General features: G+C 39.3%; 2 protein-coding genes across 6 annotated transcripts in view; one reads left to right on the top strand and one right to left on the bottom strand.

The window, feature by feature from the left end:
* LOC102157658 (putative MAGE domain-containing protein MAGEA13P) overlaps nt 1–14,697 on the top strand; it is a 118,381-nt gene that overhangs the window by 2,440 nt on the left and 101,244 nt on the right. For all 4 annotated transcript variants that reach the window (XM_013986472.3, XM_085007273.1, XM_013986473.3 and 1 more), the window contains exon 2: nt 1,334–1,456. In XM_013986472.3, the coding sequence (XP_013841926.1) occupies nt 1,425–1,456 (32 nt within the window). In that variant the 5' untranslated portion in view covers nt 1,334–1,424. The remainder of the gene's footprint in view (nt 1–1,333; nt 1,457–14,697) is intronic.
* The window catches only part of LOC110257659 (uncharacterized), a 106,096-nt gene continuing 98,453 nt past the window's right edge, over nt 7,055–14,697 (bottom strand). Inside the window, exons 4-5 of one of the 2 annotated variants that reach the window (XR_014835139.1) lie at nt 14,474–14,520; nt 7,292–7,428 (exon numbers count right to left, since the gene is read on the bottom strand). Coding sequence is in view for 1 of the 2 variants with exons in the window: in XM_085007276.1 (XP_084863402.1) it covers nt 7,188–7,428 (241 nt within the window). In the remaining variant the exon portion in view is untranslated. Of the gene's footprint in view, nt 7,429–14,473; nt 14,521–14,697 lie in introns of both variants that reach the window. The other variant, XM_085007276.1, reaches the window with a different exon arrangement.

The following is a 14,697-nucleotide window of genomic DNA, read 5'->3' as shown; positions in this document are numbered from 1 at the left end:
GCCTTCATTGAACCCTTAATAAACACTGAGGAACAGCTGTCATGGACCTCCTCATTTAACTCTCACCTCCTTAGAATTAGATTTTCTTATCACTTTACCGAAGAGAAACTTGAGGCTCAGAGAAGTTCAGTTACCCTCTGGAGGTCACACAGCTCTTAAATTGCAGAAATTCAGAATCAGTATGTCAGCCATCAGAGCCTCCACTCCTAACCATGGCAATACCCACTGTGGGCTGGGGAGGCCTTGGGAAAACACCTATAGTCAACTTTTCAGGCTGAGTTTGGGCTTAGGAACAAGGAGGGCATGGGGGCATTCCAGGCAGAGGGAACCACATGGGTGAAGGCAGGGAAACGTATTGTTTCCAGAGGCATGAGTGGGCCTTTGTGTTTGCTGAATGGCAGCTTAACTGCTCTTCCATCTGCTGAGATGTGTCCTGGAGAGAGATGGTAAGATGCTGTGCTGGAGGTTCATCCCACCCTTATTGTGATGCTGAAGGAACATGCAGTTATACACACGGACCCCGAACCAGAGGGACCGGAGTTGACATCACTGCTTATTTGACACGTAACTCTGGTCGACTTCTGATTGACTCTCCCTCAGCCTCAGCATGCTGACGGTGACATTGAGATGCTGATAGTGTTGACCTCCTGGGCTGTGGGAGGAGTAATACAAGTAGCCAAAACACCCTGAGCACAGATGTGTGCCAGGCATCCTAGTGCTTTGCCTGATGAACATTTTCATTCTCATGACAACCTGGCAAAGTGGCAACTCCGAGTGTACTGATGCAGGATTCACTGCTCAGAGAAATGCAGTGATGTCCCCAAGGTCACACAGCTGGCAAGTGTCAGGTTGAAGAAGCTGGATTCAGACTTTAGAGTCTGGCTCAGCGCTCGGGACATTTCATCACTTTCATATGGCATGTAAAGCACTCAGCGCAGAGCCAGGCACACAGTGAGGACCAGTGAAACTCAGCAACTGCTGCTGTTGCTGCTGTTACTATTATTAGTCTTATTGTTAACATCATTTCCTCCTTCCTCTGACATCCTCGAGTGCTTACTCTCTGCTCCTGTCAGGACACAGGGGCTTATTACTATCTTGTGTCCTTCTCCAGTGGCTTCCCCTGTAGAAGACTTCTCACTCCAACCCATTCTGTGCAAATTGCATTCTGCGCAAAGGCAGCATCCTTCCCCACCTTGAGCCTAGCACAGAGCTAGGCCCTCAGGAGGGAAGCAATGATTAGGATCTTGGGTCCCTTTAGATCGTTTCCAGAGGACAGATTCTGATCCCATCCTGTAGCCACAAAGCCAGCATCCCTGCCTCTCTGACTTTCCAGGGATCGGTGACCTTTGAGGGTGTGGCCATGACTTTGACCTCGAGTTCCTGGCCAAGAAGATCTAGCCCAAAGGACCCTATACCAGGAGGTGATGCTGCAGAGCTGGAAGACCTGCTTTGTTGGGTAAGTGCCCCCTTCGGCTCTTCCATTCTGCCCTCGCACTTGTGCTCCAGGCCAGGCCACCCCTGAAGGCACTGGGCCTGCCCTCCCTCCCTGCCACTGTAGCTCCTGCCTTGTTTGGCTCTCATATCCTGTCTGGTCTCCCTGTCTCTACCAGGGATTGGTGGGGTTAGAATCAGAGTCCCCTTCAAAATGATTCAAGACAAAGGGAGAATTTATTAGGAGAGAGTGGGGATATATTGCAGAATCCAAGGGCAGAATGTCCTGCTAGGCCCTGGGAGAAACTGAAATCAAGAACTGAATGGAATTGTGATCTGTCTCAGCCTTGGGTCTATTGCCATGGTTTCTTTCTTTGTGTCCCTCATGCCACTGTCAGCAAGTGGCTCTTTCTGCTGCAGTGAGTTTGAAGCAGGAATTGGCCACCCCAGTTGTCACCCTCTGAGGCCCCCAGATTCCTTGCCTCCACTTTCCTCTGCCAGCTTTGCATCTTTACTCTCAAGCTGTCTCTGCAGGAGGACTTTCCTACATGGGTGTTCTTGAGGCAGGAAGTGGCCATATTTCCCTTGACTTCTCAGCCCATCACATGCTGGCCTCAGTCTGAGCTCCTTATCCCAGGTTTCCACAAAAGGGCAGCTGACTGGCCCAGTTTGGCTGAGGAAGGGGATCTCCACAGGCCTCACAGCAGGGACTGGTGATGAGCTATTCTCCAAGGAGAAAGGTGAGTCAGACAGGTGCTCAGAAGGCATTTGTCATCACTGTCGCCTGGCATCTTCAAGGGGAAAACAGTCTTAGTTAAAGGTCAAAAGCTCAGTTGTGCCCAGGTGCCTGCAGGGTCCTTCCTTTCTCCTAAGGCGTGGGCCGAGATCATCCACTGGTACAGGAGTTGATCGTAGAGGGTGCACAGTCACGTCACCAAATGGCTTTGATGGGTGGCCTGAGAAACTTTTCCTTCCCCTCTTCTCTTGTGGGTCAGCATATAAAGAAGTAACCACCGTTCCATGGGCAAGGACCTATGCTCCGCTCATTTCCTCCTCCCAGCTTCTTAGTCCTTGGCAGTGCAGGAAAATTCAGCCAACACAGTGAGCCTCAATTGAGAAGATGGCGCTTGACTTTGAGATGTCCCCTGCTCTTCTTTTGTGAAATATTGAGGAGAGTAGATGATACATGATATCTAAATAAATGTCTTTAATTAGCCAAATAATTATGTAGGTTTTCTGAGTTATATATTTTTCGGGCCACACCCATAGCATGTGAAAGTTCTCGGGCCAGGGAATCTGTACCACAGCAGCTTCCTGAGCTGCTGCCATGACAACGCTGGATCCTTAACCTGCTGCACCATAAGGGAGTTCCTCTGGGTTATATTTTTTTACTAGTTCATGAAATGCCAAATTCTGGGAATCACTGTATTAGCCACTCTCACTGGCCCCTATCTTCCGAGGAGCAAATCCTCCCACCCATAGTCCTTCATCTCTGGGGCCCACTTTCTCCAAAGCCGCCAGCTTCACACTGGGGCAGAAGCCCTGAGTTTCGAGTCTGAGCTAGATCCATTCCCTTTCAGCGTGTGCTCCCCACCTCCCAGCATTGGAAGCTTTTCCAAGGGAGAGCAGCGCTGGAGCAGGAGGGGCTGAGTGGGTGCCCGGTGTGGGCCAGGGTGTGCACTGGGTCAGTACCAGCACACCAGTCAGAGTTCCAGATGCTCCCTGTGTGCCACCTCCATGAGCACTGGTGAGGCTGCCCTCAACCTCTCCAGATGTAGGCCAGGTCTGAGCCAGATCCACCCCCTGCACCTGCACACTCTCCTCAGCCATGGAAGCCTTCAGCCTAGTGGGAGATGCACCCCGGAATGAGAGCAGGCACTCGGTGTGGTCAGGGCATGTCCTGGGGCAGTTCTGGGTAACCAGCCAGAGTCTCATGCAGTTTCAGTCTGCCTCGTTTCATGAGTAAGCAAGTGTGTGGGTGCTCTTCCCAAGTGCAGTCTAGGTTTCTTATAGTCCTCCTGTTGGTCTCACTGTTTTTCAAACCGGGTAAGTGGACCTGTCTTGTTGGTGTCTGAGCCCAGGGCTGGGGGGTGGCCAATATATGGCTCGAAGCACTCACTCCACAGGGAGGATCTCTGAGCCTGTGATATCCCCCTCCTCTGTGTGCCCCCCTCAGGGTGCAGGTTCCAACCTGATCGCTTCTTTTCCCCTCCTACCCAACCCCATGTAGACCTGCCTGTGCAGCCTTGGTTATTATAAACATCTCCTACTCTACCATCTTGATCTCCTCCCATTCCTCTGCCCATTTTTAAATAGATTATATGTTTTTTTTTCTTTTTTCTGTTGAGCTGTATGAATTCCTAATACATTTTGAATATTAACCCCCATCAGCTAAATGTTTGCAAATATATTCTCCCATTCTGTGCATTGCCTTTTCATTTTGTTGAATGTTTCCTTGCTGTGAAGAAGCTTTTTAGTTTGATGTAGCTCTACTTGCTTGTTTTTCCTTTAATTTCCTATGCTTTTGATGTTATATCAAAAAAAAAAAAAAAGCACTGCTAAGACCATGTCAAGGAACTTTTACCATGTTTTCTTTAGGAGTATTACCATTTCAGGTCTTACATTTAAGTCTTTAATCCATTTTAAGTTAAATTCTGTGAATGATATAAGGATCTAATATCATTCTTTTGCATGTGGATACTCAGCTTTCCCAATACCGCTTATAGAAGAGACTATTGTTTCTCAATTTTGTATTCTTGGCACCCTTGTCATAGATTAGTTGACCTCATGTGTGGGTTAATTTTCCATCTCTCTCTTCTGTTTTGTTGGTCTGTCTTATGCCAGTGTCATACTATTTTGATTACTATAGTTTTGTGATATAATTTTAAATCAAGAAGTATGAGGCCTCCTACTTTGTTTTTCCTTCTCAAGATTGCTTTGGCTACTTGGGGTCTTTTGTGGTTCCACACAGATTTTAAAATTGCTTTTTTATTTCAGTGAAAAATGCCATTGGAATTTTGAGAGGTATTGCATTGAATCTAGATGAATTTGGGTAGTATCAATATTTTAATAATCTTCTTCCAATCCATGGACATAGGTATCTTTCCATTTATTAATATCTTCTTTAATTTCTTTCATCAATGACTTATAGTTTCTAGTGTATAGATCTTTCACCTCAGTTAAATTTCTTCTGATATATTTCATTCTTTCTGATGCTATCATAAATAGGATTATTTTCTCATTTTCTTGTTCAGATAGTTTGTTATTAGTGTACAGAAACACAACTAAGTTTTAGACATTTTGTGTCCTGCAAATTTACCGAATTCATTTATTCTGACAGTTTCTTTGTGGAGTCTTGGGGATTTTCTATATATAAGATCCTGTCATCTTCCACAAAAGAGAGTTTAACTTGTTCCTTTCCAATCTATATCTCTTTTATTTCTTTTTCTTGTAAATAGACTATATTCAGATTATACTCCATGTTACATGGGAGTGCCTTGATAATGGCTTCATGCTCTAAACAACTAGTCATTTTACAGGCCAAAATAAATTGAATGAGAGAACCAACAACATATATAATGTAGGCACTGGAATAAAAATCTGGGAACCTGGGCTGTGATTAACTACCAACTCGTGGCAAAAAAACTTTACCATTTCTGCACTTCTCCTCCCTAGGTATTTAATGAATGGGTAAAATGTATTTTATATATACCTATATGTTTGGTAACTTTTGAACTCAATTATGCTTTATATTTCATAGGAATTATCCAAATGCTTCTTTATTACAATTGCTCATTAATAAATACTGCTGACCCTAATGGGTTATGATGTAAAGCAAGATTAAAAGAACCCACATACCTAAGGCCAATTTCATATTTTACTTGCTAGTCCTTCTTATCAAGCATTACCTAATTTTACCACTACTTAATATAACCACTGTCTTCCCTAAATATAACATTTCTTCCAACTCTACCCTTTTCCTTAAAATAGATTAAACTTTTTCAAACTGGTTTCAGTTCTGACATATCTGGCTGATTTTCTGGGAAAAGCTTTTGTAATTTAAAAGCAGACATCAAGTAGTCCTAAGGACTGATCCTGCTGAGGGGTGCTAGACTTAGGAAGTGTTATTTGATTCACCTGGACTCCTAGTAAACAATAAATATGTGTGTGTGTGTGAATTGTTAGTTACCAGGACCTAGAAAATGTGCAGGCATGGCATGTGATCAGTCCTCACAATACTTGGGAAGAATTAGTTTATATAGGACCTCTGTGAGATCAGGATGGGGCAAGATATTTTGGCTGGTGGAACCTTCCTTCTGTGAGTGGTATCATTAGCTCCTGCATGGCCCCAGTCCCCTCAGAGATGTTTCTTGGCCTTCTGTTCTCAATTGTATCACTGTTCTCAGCTGTGGCCTGTGCAGGAGGAATCTTCCCTCCACCGATAGATACCAGTTCCTCAAACAATCATGAGTAACAAGATGCTGAGGTTCTTTACCAGAGTTCACGTATGATTCAAAATGCCAATCATACGTGATTCTTTATTTCAATTTTGCAACTGAGAAAAAAACCCAATTAATGCTATGCCTCTACTGTCAACCCTGTGATCATACTCTTATTTCCACAAGGACAGTTCCCAGCTGCCTGATTACATCTCTTAACCTTAACTCTGTCCATTGAAGGTATGGCTTTGATAGTTCAGACATGCATTGAATAGTCCCTTAGCAACCAGTGAACTCATTGGGTTAGGGACTTAACTATAATGTGGTGGAGAATGTCTCCTGGAAAAAAAAAAAAGCTTTGAATTACACAATCTACACTTATTGGAAGCTGAATTAATATATGCCACATTTAATTGCTATAAGAAGGTTTTACAAACAGATGGAATGTAGTGTCACTACAGCCTCCAGTAAGCTGAAAGTGGAAAATTCCTCTTTTTTCTTCACCTAAAACAAACCAGATTTGTAGTCCAATTTTTCTCTGTTCTGCTTGAAATTGTCTTGCTTGTTTCAGCTCTGCTAGGGAAGTGCACACAACAGGCAGTCCAATACTTAGGAATTCATTATCAAGGTAGAATCACAGAGTCAGTAACGCTCTGAAATTCAGGGGAAGAGCGCAATTACTCCAGCATTTTGAGGATTTCCCCTTACCTTTGTGAGACTGAGAATTTATTCATATGGAAAACCAAGTAAGGAAAGCTATTATTGGTATTCTTCTCTTCAATAGTTTTGATTTTTTTTTCTGTCCTGGAGCAGTAAGTTGGAAATCCCCCCAAAGGTCACTACTAAACTTTAATGTGCATGGGTAGCATGTTTTAGTTTAAAGTGCAGATTTCCAGGCACCATGCTCCAACGTTGTATTTGAGTAGGTCTGGTCTAGGATGCCCTGCAATCAGTCTTTTTAACAAGCATCCCATGTGAGTTGGCATGAGTCAAACTGAGACTACAGTTTGAGGAAAACTGATGTAGGCTTTTTTTTCTGAAATCTGGAGAAGTAAGCTGAGGCTAATAGGCCCTATCCTGCTGCAAACACAAAAATGCTAGATAAGATTTAACAAAAAATTTAATATATAGATGAGTTTAAAAGAAGGAAAATACTGTTGTGCCAGAAAAAGAGACTTCCAGGTCCACACATAATATTTCAGGATTCCAACCCGCTATTTGAAAAAATGACTACCTCATGAATCGTGTAAAACCTCTGCTCCTTCCCATTTTCTTAGGCTTAATTTCTCTTTTCTCCTCCTGATGAAGCTCCTAATTTCATAAACAGGGGTGGGAAAAGGGATGTCTGACACCTGCTTCTTCTTTCAGTGTTTTTTTTTTCTTTTTAACCTGTCCTACCATGAATTTTTCTCTGGCGTCGATAGTTTGACATTCAGATATGGATTGGCCAGTTTGCTCATTGTCTTTAACTCTGTCCATCGATCCGTTCATGTCCTGAGGTGTGTATAGTGAAAGACATCCACTTATGCTTGTAAGAGCAGCATCCTGTAAGAAGTATCTAGAAAGATGGAAATTGATTTTATAACATTTTAAACAATATGACATTCTATAAGTACCCATTTTCAGAAAAGCTTTACCATTCTTCACAAAAGGATAAACTGTGGCTTGTACAAATAAAAGATCTCATTTAGTCTTCCTTTTTAATCATCTAGTCTCAAATAGCTTTCCCATATGTCAAATTATTTTTAATGTTCAATATATTAGTAAAATGGCTAAGTACTAACCACTCGGGTATTTTCAAATAGGAGAATTATGGTCGAATCTCCCAAATTGCATTTACAATGAAAGATGCTTCGTGCCAGTGACTCAGATCTTGACAAACGAGGCACGACGTTCATTAGTTTAATGTTTTTCCCCCTATTGTGATAGAAATACATAATGACACAGCCTAAGTAATGTGAAATTATTCAGCAGTATAAGAAAAAATTCAATAAGCACTGCCTACCAGTTATAGTTCTTAAGCTCATCTTCAGATTTCTTCAGTTGAAAATGACTTAAGAGATTGTAGGAAAAGTGCTGCCTTTTCTATCACAATCTTAGCTAAAATTATCATCCCTTATTTATTTTTGCTTATTTTTTCTCAAAGCAGCAAAATTAATACATCGAATTGGTAATTTACATAGTCTTTAGGATATAAGATGCAGAGAGTCATGAAAAGGCTAAGGTAGCTTGATTGTGGTAAGCATCTCACAATATATATGAATATCAAATTATCACACAATATATTTTAAATATACACAATTTTTGTTTGTCAGTTATGCCCCAATAAAACAGGAAAGAAAGAGGCTTAAGATAATACTGCAACTAGATATCAGTGTCTATAATTTTATGGTGGGTATTACAGAATCAGAAGATGTATCTAAAAAGAATGAAGGCAATGTCAAGAGGTCATCAGTCCAATCTTCTTGGCATTAGGCAGGACTATATCTAAACCCTTGAAAATTGCATGGTGTAATGGAAAGGATGATAGGCTAAATATCAGGAGACCTCTGTTCTACTTCAGTCTTTGCCTCATATTTTCTAACCTCAGTATCTTCATTTACAAAATTAAGTGATTGGACTCCTCTTTTCATTAGATGATAACAAAGCACCTTTTAAATAAATTTACCTTATCTGCCTAGATGCATTAGGGAATTCTTTTTATTTGTTTTATGTCAGAGATTGTCACTAGGTTGACCTGTGTTCAATCTCTGGCTCTACACATTTCTAGGCTCATGACATTGGATGAATTCTTGACCTTCTATGATATTGTTTATTTGTCTGTAAAGTGGTCAATCATTATAATCTCTCCCATGCATACACTCAGAATTCCCTTGGTCCTCTCTCATTTCACATACACTTTTAGCAAAGCCACTTCTGGTTGAATACAATTCTCAGGCTATTCCATGCGTATATGGTGGAGCTGAGCATAGTTAGAAACAGAAGAACTCTGTCAACTGGTCTCACTTGAAATTCCTAATCCTAAAACTCAAATTCCTAAACCTCAAGGGGGCCTTAAATGCCGTCTGAAGCCATACTGTTTTCCCTGCTCAGTTTTACTTTCCCACTTTCAGTTTCCTTAACGTTCCTCCAGGTGATGAGTGTTCAGCTAGGAGTGACCATGAGCTCAAAGCTAATGTTGAGCTTTTGGAGTGAAAGTGTAAGTCATGTGCTTGAATCCCAGGTAATCTCAAATTAAAGAAAATGAACTTCCTTGAATTTTTTTTATACCCATGAACTAGAACATGGACATAGTAGCAACCCTGCTTTGACCATGCAGTTGAAGACAACTTTAGAGAATGGCATAGCAAAAAAAAAGAACGTATGGATGTTGTCCCCTGGGTGACTATTTTGAGTAGAGTAGGTCCTCTAGCTCAGAATAGTTGAACCGCTACATGAGAGAAAAATAAACTTTGGTTTTATATGATCCACTATATATATCGGCATTTCTTTGTTACATAGCCTCAACTCTTAAGAATACATATTTTATGATTGAAGTATAAAATACATACAATAAAATGTATAGATTTTGTGTCCAGTTCTGTTAAAATTTATAATCCCATATAATAATAAAATAATCCCAAGCCCACCCCAAAATATAGGGTATTTCCTTCAACCCAGGAAGTTTTCTTGTCTTATCTTCCTGTCAACACCCATAGGCAACCACCTTCTAATTTCTATCAATATAAACTACATTTTTCTCTTACAGATTTTCATAAATGAGAAAACAGAATATCTTCTGTTTGACTGGCTTCACTCAGCATAATGTTTTTGAGATTCATCCATGTGTCACATGGAACAGTTAGTTGATTCTTATCTATTTTGAAGTTGAAATTTTAAGCTTGAATATACTATATTTTTATCCATTCCTCAACTGACTGACATTTAAGCTGTTTTCCTTTTTTCTTTTTTTGCCTTTTTGCCTTTTCTAGGGCCGCTCCCATGGCATATGGAGGTTCCCAGGCTAGGGGTCTAATCGGAGCTGTAGCTGCCGGCCTACACCACGGCGACAGCAATGCGGGATCCAAGCCGCGTCTGTGGCCTACACCACAGCTCACGGCAATGCCGGATCCCCAACCCACTGAGCAAGGCCAGGGATCGAATCCACAACCTCATGGTTCCTAGTCAGATTCATTAACCACTGAGCCACGACAGGAACTCCTGTTTTCCATTTTTTAAATTGAAGTATAGTTTCTTTATAATATTATATTAGTTTCAGGTGTACAGTATAGTGATTCAATATTTTTATAGATTATACTCCATTTAAAGTTATTACAAAGTAGTACCTATATTTCCCTGTGCTGTACAATATATCCTTGTTGCTTATCATGGTGGTTTTTATCTCTCAAGCCCATAAAACTATCGTGCCTTTTCCCACTTCCCTCTCACCAGTGGCATTCTAGTTGGTTTTCTATATTTATGAGTCTGTTTCTGTTTTGTTACATTCATTCATTCGCTTTATTTTTTAGATTCCACATATAAATGATAACATATAGTATTGGTCTTTCTCTCTCTGACTTAGTTCACTAAGCATAATATTCTCTAGGTACATCAACATTGTTTCAAATGGAAGATTTTCATTCTTTTTATGGCTGAGTAATATTTTATATATATATGTATATATGTGTGTGTGTGTGTGTGTGTATATATATATATATATATATATATATATGTATGTATATAAAACCACGTCTGCTTTATCCATTCACATTTGGAGGGACATACAACCTGCCAAGACAGAAAGGAAGAAACAGACAATTTGAACAGACAGATTACTGGTAGTGAAATTGAATGTGTAACTTAAAAAACTTCCAGCAAATAAAAGTCCAGGACTGAATAGCTTCACAGGGGAATTCTACCAAACATATAAAGAACAGCTAAGACCTGTCCTTCTCAAACTATTCAAAAGAATTGAAGAGGAGGAAATGTTTCCAAAATCATTCTATAAGGCCAGTATCATCCTGATACCAAAACCAAAGATGTCACAAAAAAAGAACATTACAGGCCAATATCACTGATGACCATAGATGCAAAAAATCCTCAACGAATATTAGCAAACTGAATCCAACAGTACACTAAAAGGATCATATACCATGATTAAGTGGGTTTATCCCAGGGATGCAAGGATTTTTCAATATCTGCAAAGCAATCAATGTGATATATGATATACCATATTAACAAACTGAAGAATAAAAACCATATGATCATCTCAGTCATGATTGGTTTTATTTTTGTCAAAGAAAAAGCTTTTGACAAAATTCAACATCCATTCAAGATAAAAATCCTCCGGAAAGTTGGCATAGAGGGAACCTGCCCCAACATAATAAGGGCCATATATGACAAACCCACAGCTAATATCATACTCAGTGGTGAAAAGCTGAAAGCATTTCCTCTAAGGTCAGGAACAAGACAAGGATGTCCACTGTCACCACTTTTTATTCAACTAAGTATTAGAAATCTTAGCCACAGCAGTCAGGAAAGAAAAAGAAATCAAAGGCTGTTCTCCATGTTTTTTTTTACTGTTGCGAATAAAGATGCTATGATCATTCTATGGAAGTCTCTTTTTGTAGATCCCTATGTTCATTTCTATTGCATAAATAGCTAGGAAAGGAAATACTGAGTCATAATATAGATGCATGTTTAATTTTTATAACTGACAAATAATTACCTCAAATCATTGTAGTATTTTACACACCTACCAGGAATGTGTGGTAATTTTTGTTCCCCTTCGTACTGAACAATATTTGTTGTTCTATTTCCGATCTGTTATTAATCCCTTGGGGTAAGTTCTCCGTTTATGATGTTATATTTTCTAATCCTAGAATTTTCATTTTGAAGATTTTTTTTTAATACTTTACATCTCTTTGGTGAAATTCTTGATCTGCTATTGTACATTGTTCACCTTTTCAAATATAATAAGCTATGTATTTATCACAGACGTGTAAAGCCCCTGCTTGATAATTTCAAGGTATGGTCATCTCTGAGTGCTTCCATTTGACTATTTCTCTCTCTTGATCATGGAAGATAATTTATTGCTTATAACAGTTCTTATAATTTATTGTGTTCTTGGTATTATGTGCGAAAAACAAGTAGAATCTAAAGTAAATAATATTTTTTCCCAGGAAAAGTTCATAGTAATACATTGGAGGTGGGGAGCTGAGGCTATCCAATCTATAGTTGACCTGAGTATGGGTTTTTTCTTCAATTTTAGTTAGACTGATTTCCACCACTGATTTCAAATATTTCAAGGGCAGGGTCAGAACTTCCCCTTCAAAGGAGATCAACATATCGGCAAGACTCTAGAGATCTTTCTGCTTAATACTGCCGTCACCAGCTTTCAGGTTCATGGGAAATCACTCTGTGATGTATAGCTTGGCTGACAGTGATTGGGATGCCTTAGAATTATCTTTGCCCTTCAGTCTTGCCCCTGGATTTCTGCTTCTTAGGTGATCTGTGCTCTTTTCCAAAGCATTTGGAGGGCCACTGCAGTGACTTCAATGAAGAGCCAGATTTTCTGTCTTATTTTCAGGCCTTGGCTTTTTACTGAGTGCTCCATGAATGTTTCAGTGGGGGATACTTCTCAGCTCTCCTGCCTCCACTCAGTCATTGAGGACCACACTAGTGATCTTATAGGAGGCCCGTGGGAAAGAGTTGGCAGGTACGTGCCTACTTGCTCTGAGGCAAGGGTTCTTAAGAATTTTATTACGGGGAGTTCCCGTTGTGGCTCAGTGGTTAATGAACCCTACTAGCATCCTTGAGGATGCGGGTTTGATCCCTGGCCTTGCTCAGGGGGTTAAGGATCCAGCGTTGCTGTGGCTGTGGTGTAGGCCAGTGGCTACAGTTCCGATTTGACCCCTAGCCTGGGAACCTCCATATGCCACGGAAAGCGGCCCAAGAAAAGGCAAAAAAGGCAAAAAAAAAAAAAATTCTATTCTGTAACTCCAGTCCACATGTAACCATTGAATATTTACTAAAAGTTTTGCTCTTTTCTCAATACCTCCATCTAATGGACTTTTTCTTCCTCTTCTCACTTTGCTGGCGAGCAGTTTTCTTATCACCTAGAAAGGACTTGAAATCTACATATTTGTTTATTGAGACATTCCTAGCTCTCTGATGGATTTTTTACAACTTATGACCTTGTATATTATCTAGGTTTTCATCACTGATAGGGTGAGGACAATTTCTTTTCACTTTCTACATCCTAGCTGGAATTGAATACAGTGTCTGTTCATTGCTGAATGGAATAGAATACAGAACATATTAAAGTTGTGAATATCTTAACCAATACAATAAAACAAGTAAATAAGAAATGAATGATAAACATATAAAGGAAGATATAAAATTATCATTATTACAGGCAATATAGTCTCACATACATAGAAAATCAATGAGAATAAACTAACAAATGATTAGAGCTAGTAGGAAAGATCAACTAAATGGCATTCAAAGTAACATCAAGAAACACATACCAAAAAAAGCTTTCTATATACTAGCCCCCACAAAAACTTTATATAACCACTGTATACACTGTTAGAGCAAGGTGTTTCTTTTTCTGCACTTACAAAATGTCTTATGTATTTCAATGGCAAATATTATGTCTGGATGTGTGTATAAATATATACATATATATCTCCATCCCCAAATAAACTTTGGAAGCTTGAGGACAAAGATAGTGCTAATAATATCTATATCATGAACATTTAACACAAATCAGCAAGAAAAAGGAGCTCAATAAGTATTGAACAACTGAGTGAGTAAGAAACATTGAACTAAAAGATCCCTAAGGTCTCTTCTAAGTATGATGATAATACTTTTAGAAATTATCTTTTTTAGGGCTCTAAAAAAACTTATGAAATATTCAATTCCCAAGTAATATTACATGTACTTAAACCTTTTGGTATGCTGTGTTTTTTGCAGTTACAGTACTTAAAAGTAATATATGGTAAGTCATTAGGCTAAGTCAATGTTTCAGAGGAAGATGGAACAAATGAGTAATGTGATCAAGCTTTGTACATTGAGTGACCCTAAGAACTGACACTTCATTTGGTTGTTTGCTATTTCTTTAATGAACCAGAGCAGTTTTCTTAATTAGCAAGGGCCCATCTGTTTCAAGAACAAATGGCATTTAGAATAACAAGGGCTGAAACAATAAGACAGCTTAATTTTGGAGTGCAAATGGCAATACTAAGTGACATAATTATTAGTCTGTGTTTACCAGATATGGTTTAGTAGGTGTTCTAGAATAGAGGTCAATCTGGTCATCTTGTCCTCTAATAATTCATAATGTACTGACTGTTGCCATTTGTTTATAGAGGAAAAATACTGTTTGTTAAAGGATGCAATTAGATATTTATGAAACACCAAGCTTCTTCTTTGGGTTTATAATTTGATATATATAGTAAGGCTGTTATTTTTTGAGTCAAACATATTGTTTGTCAATAAAGTTTTCATTACTAAGGTTTTTCATAGGAGAAAGTCTTTTTTAAATGCCTGTAAATTTTCATTATATTTACTATGTAATGCATATTCTATAGTCCAAGTTTACAGTTCTTTCAGGCACTTACCAAATTCAAGGAAGATTCCCTTCTATGGTTAGACCTAATTCTGGTTCCTTCAAAATAAATAATGAGAAAGAAATTTCAGTAATCAAAACCCTCTGTGCCTACCACCCCTGTCCACCCTTTGTAAGAAATACAGAAAAATATAAATAATGGGAAAGTAGAAAAATCTCATAAGGAAAGGACCAGTGTGGAAAATATCTGAATGCTGTTTAATATTATCTAGGGTA

The sequence above is a fragment of the Sus scrofa genome, chromosome X, assembly GCF_054392235.1.
Source record: "Sus scrofa isolate SSC_HxYL_T2T_F1_AM1 chromosome X, Sscrofa_HxYL_maternal_Yorkshire_Landrace_v2.0, whole genome shotgun sequence".
Lineage (NCBI taxonomy): Eukaryota > Metazoa > Chordata > Mammalia > Artiodactyla > Suidae > Sus > Sus scrofa.
Note: the sequence above shows the minus strand (reverse complement) of the source record. Positions and strands in the feature narration are given on the sequence as shown.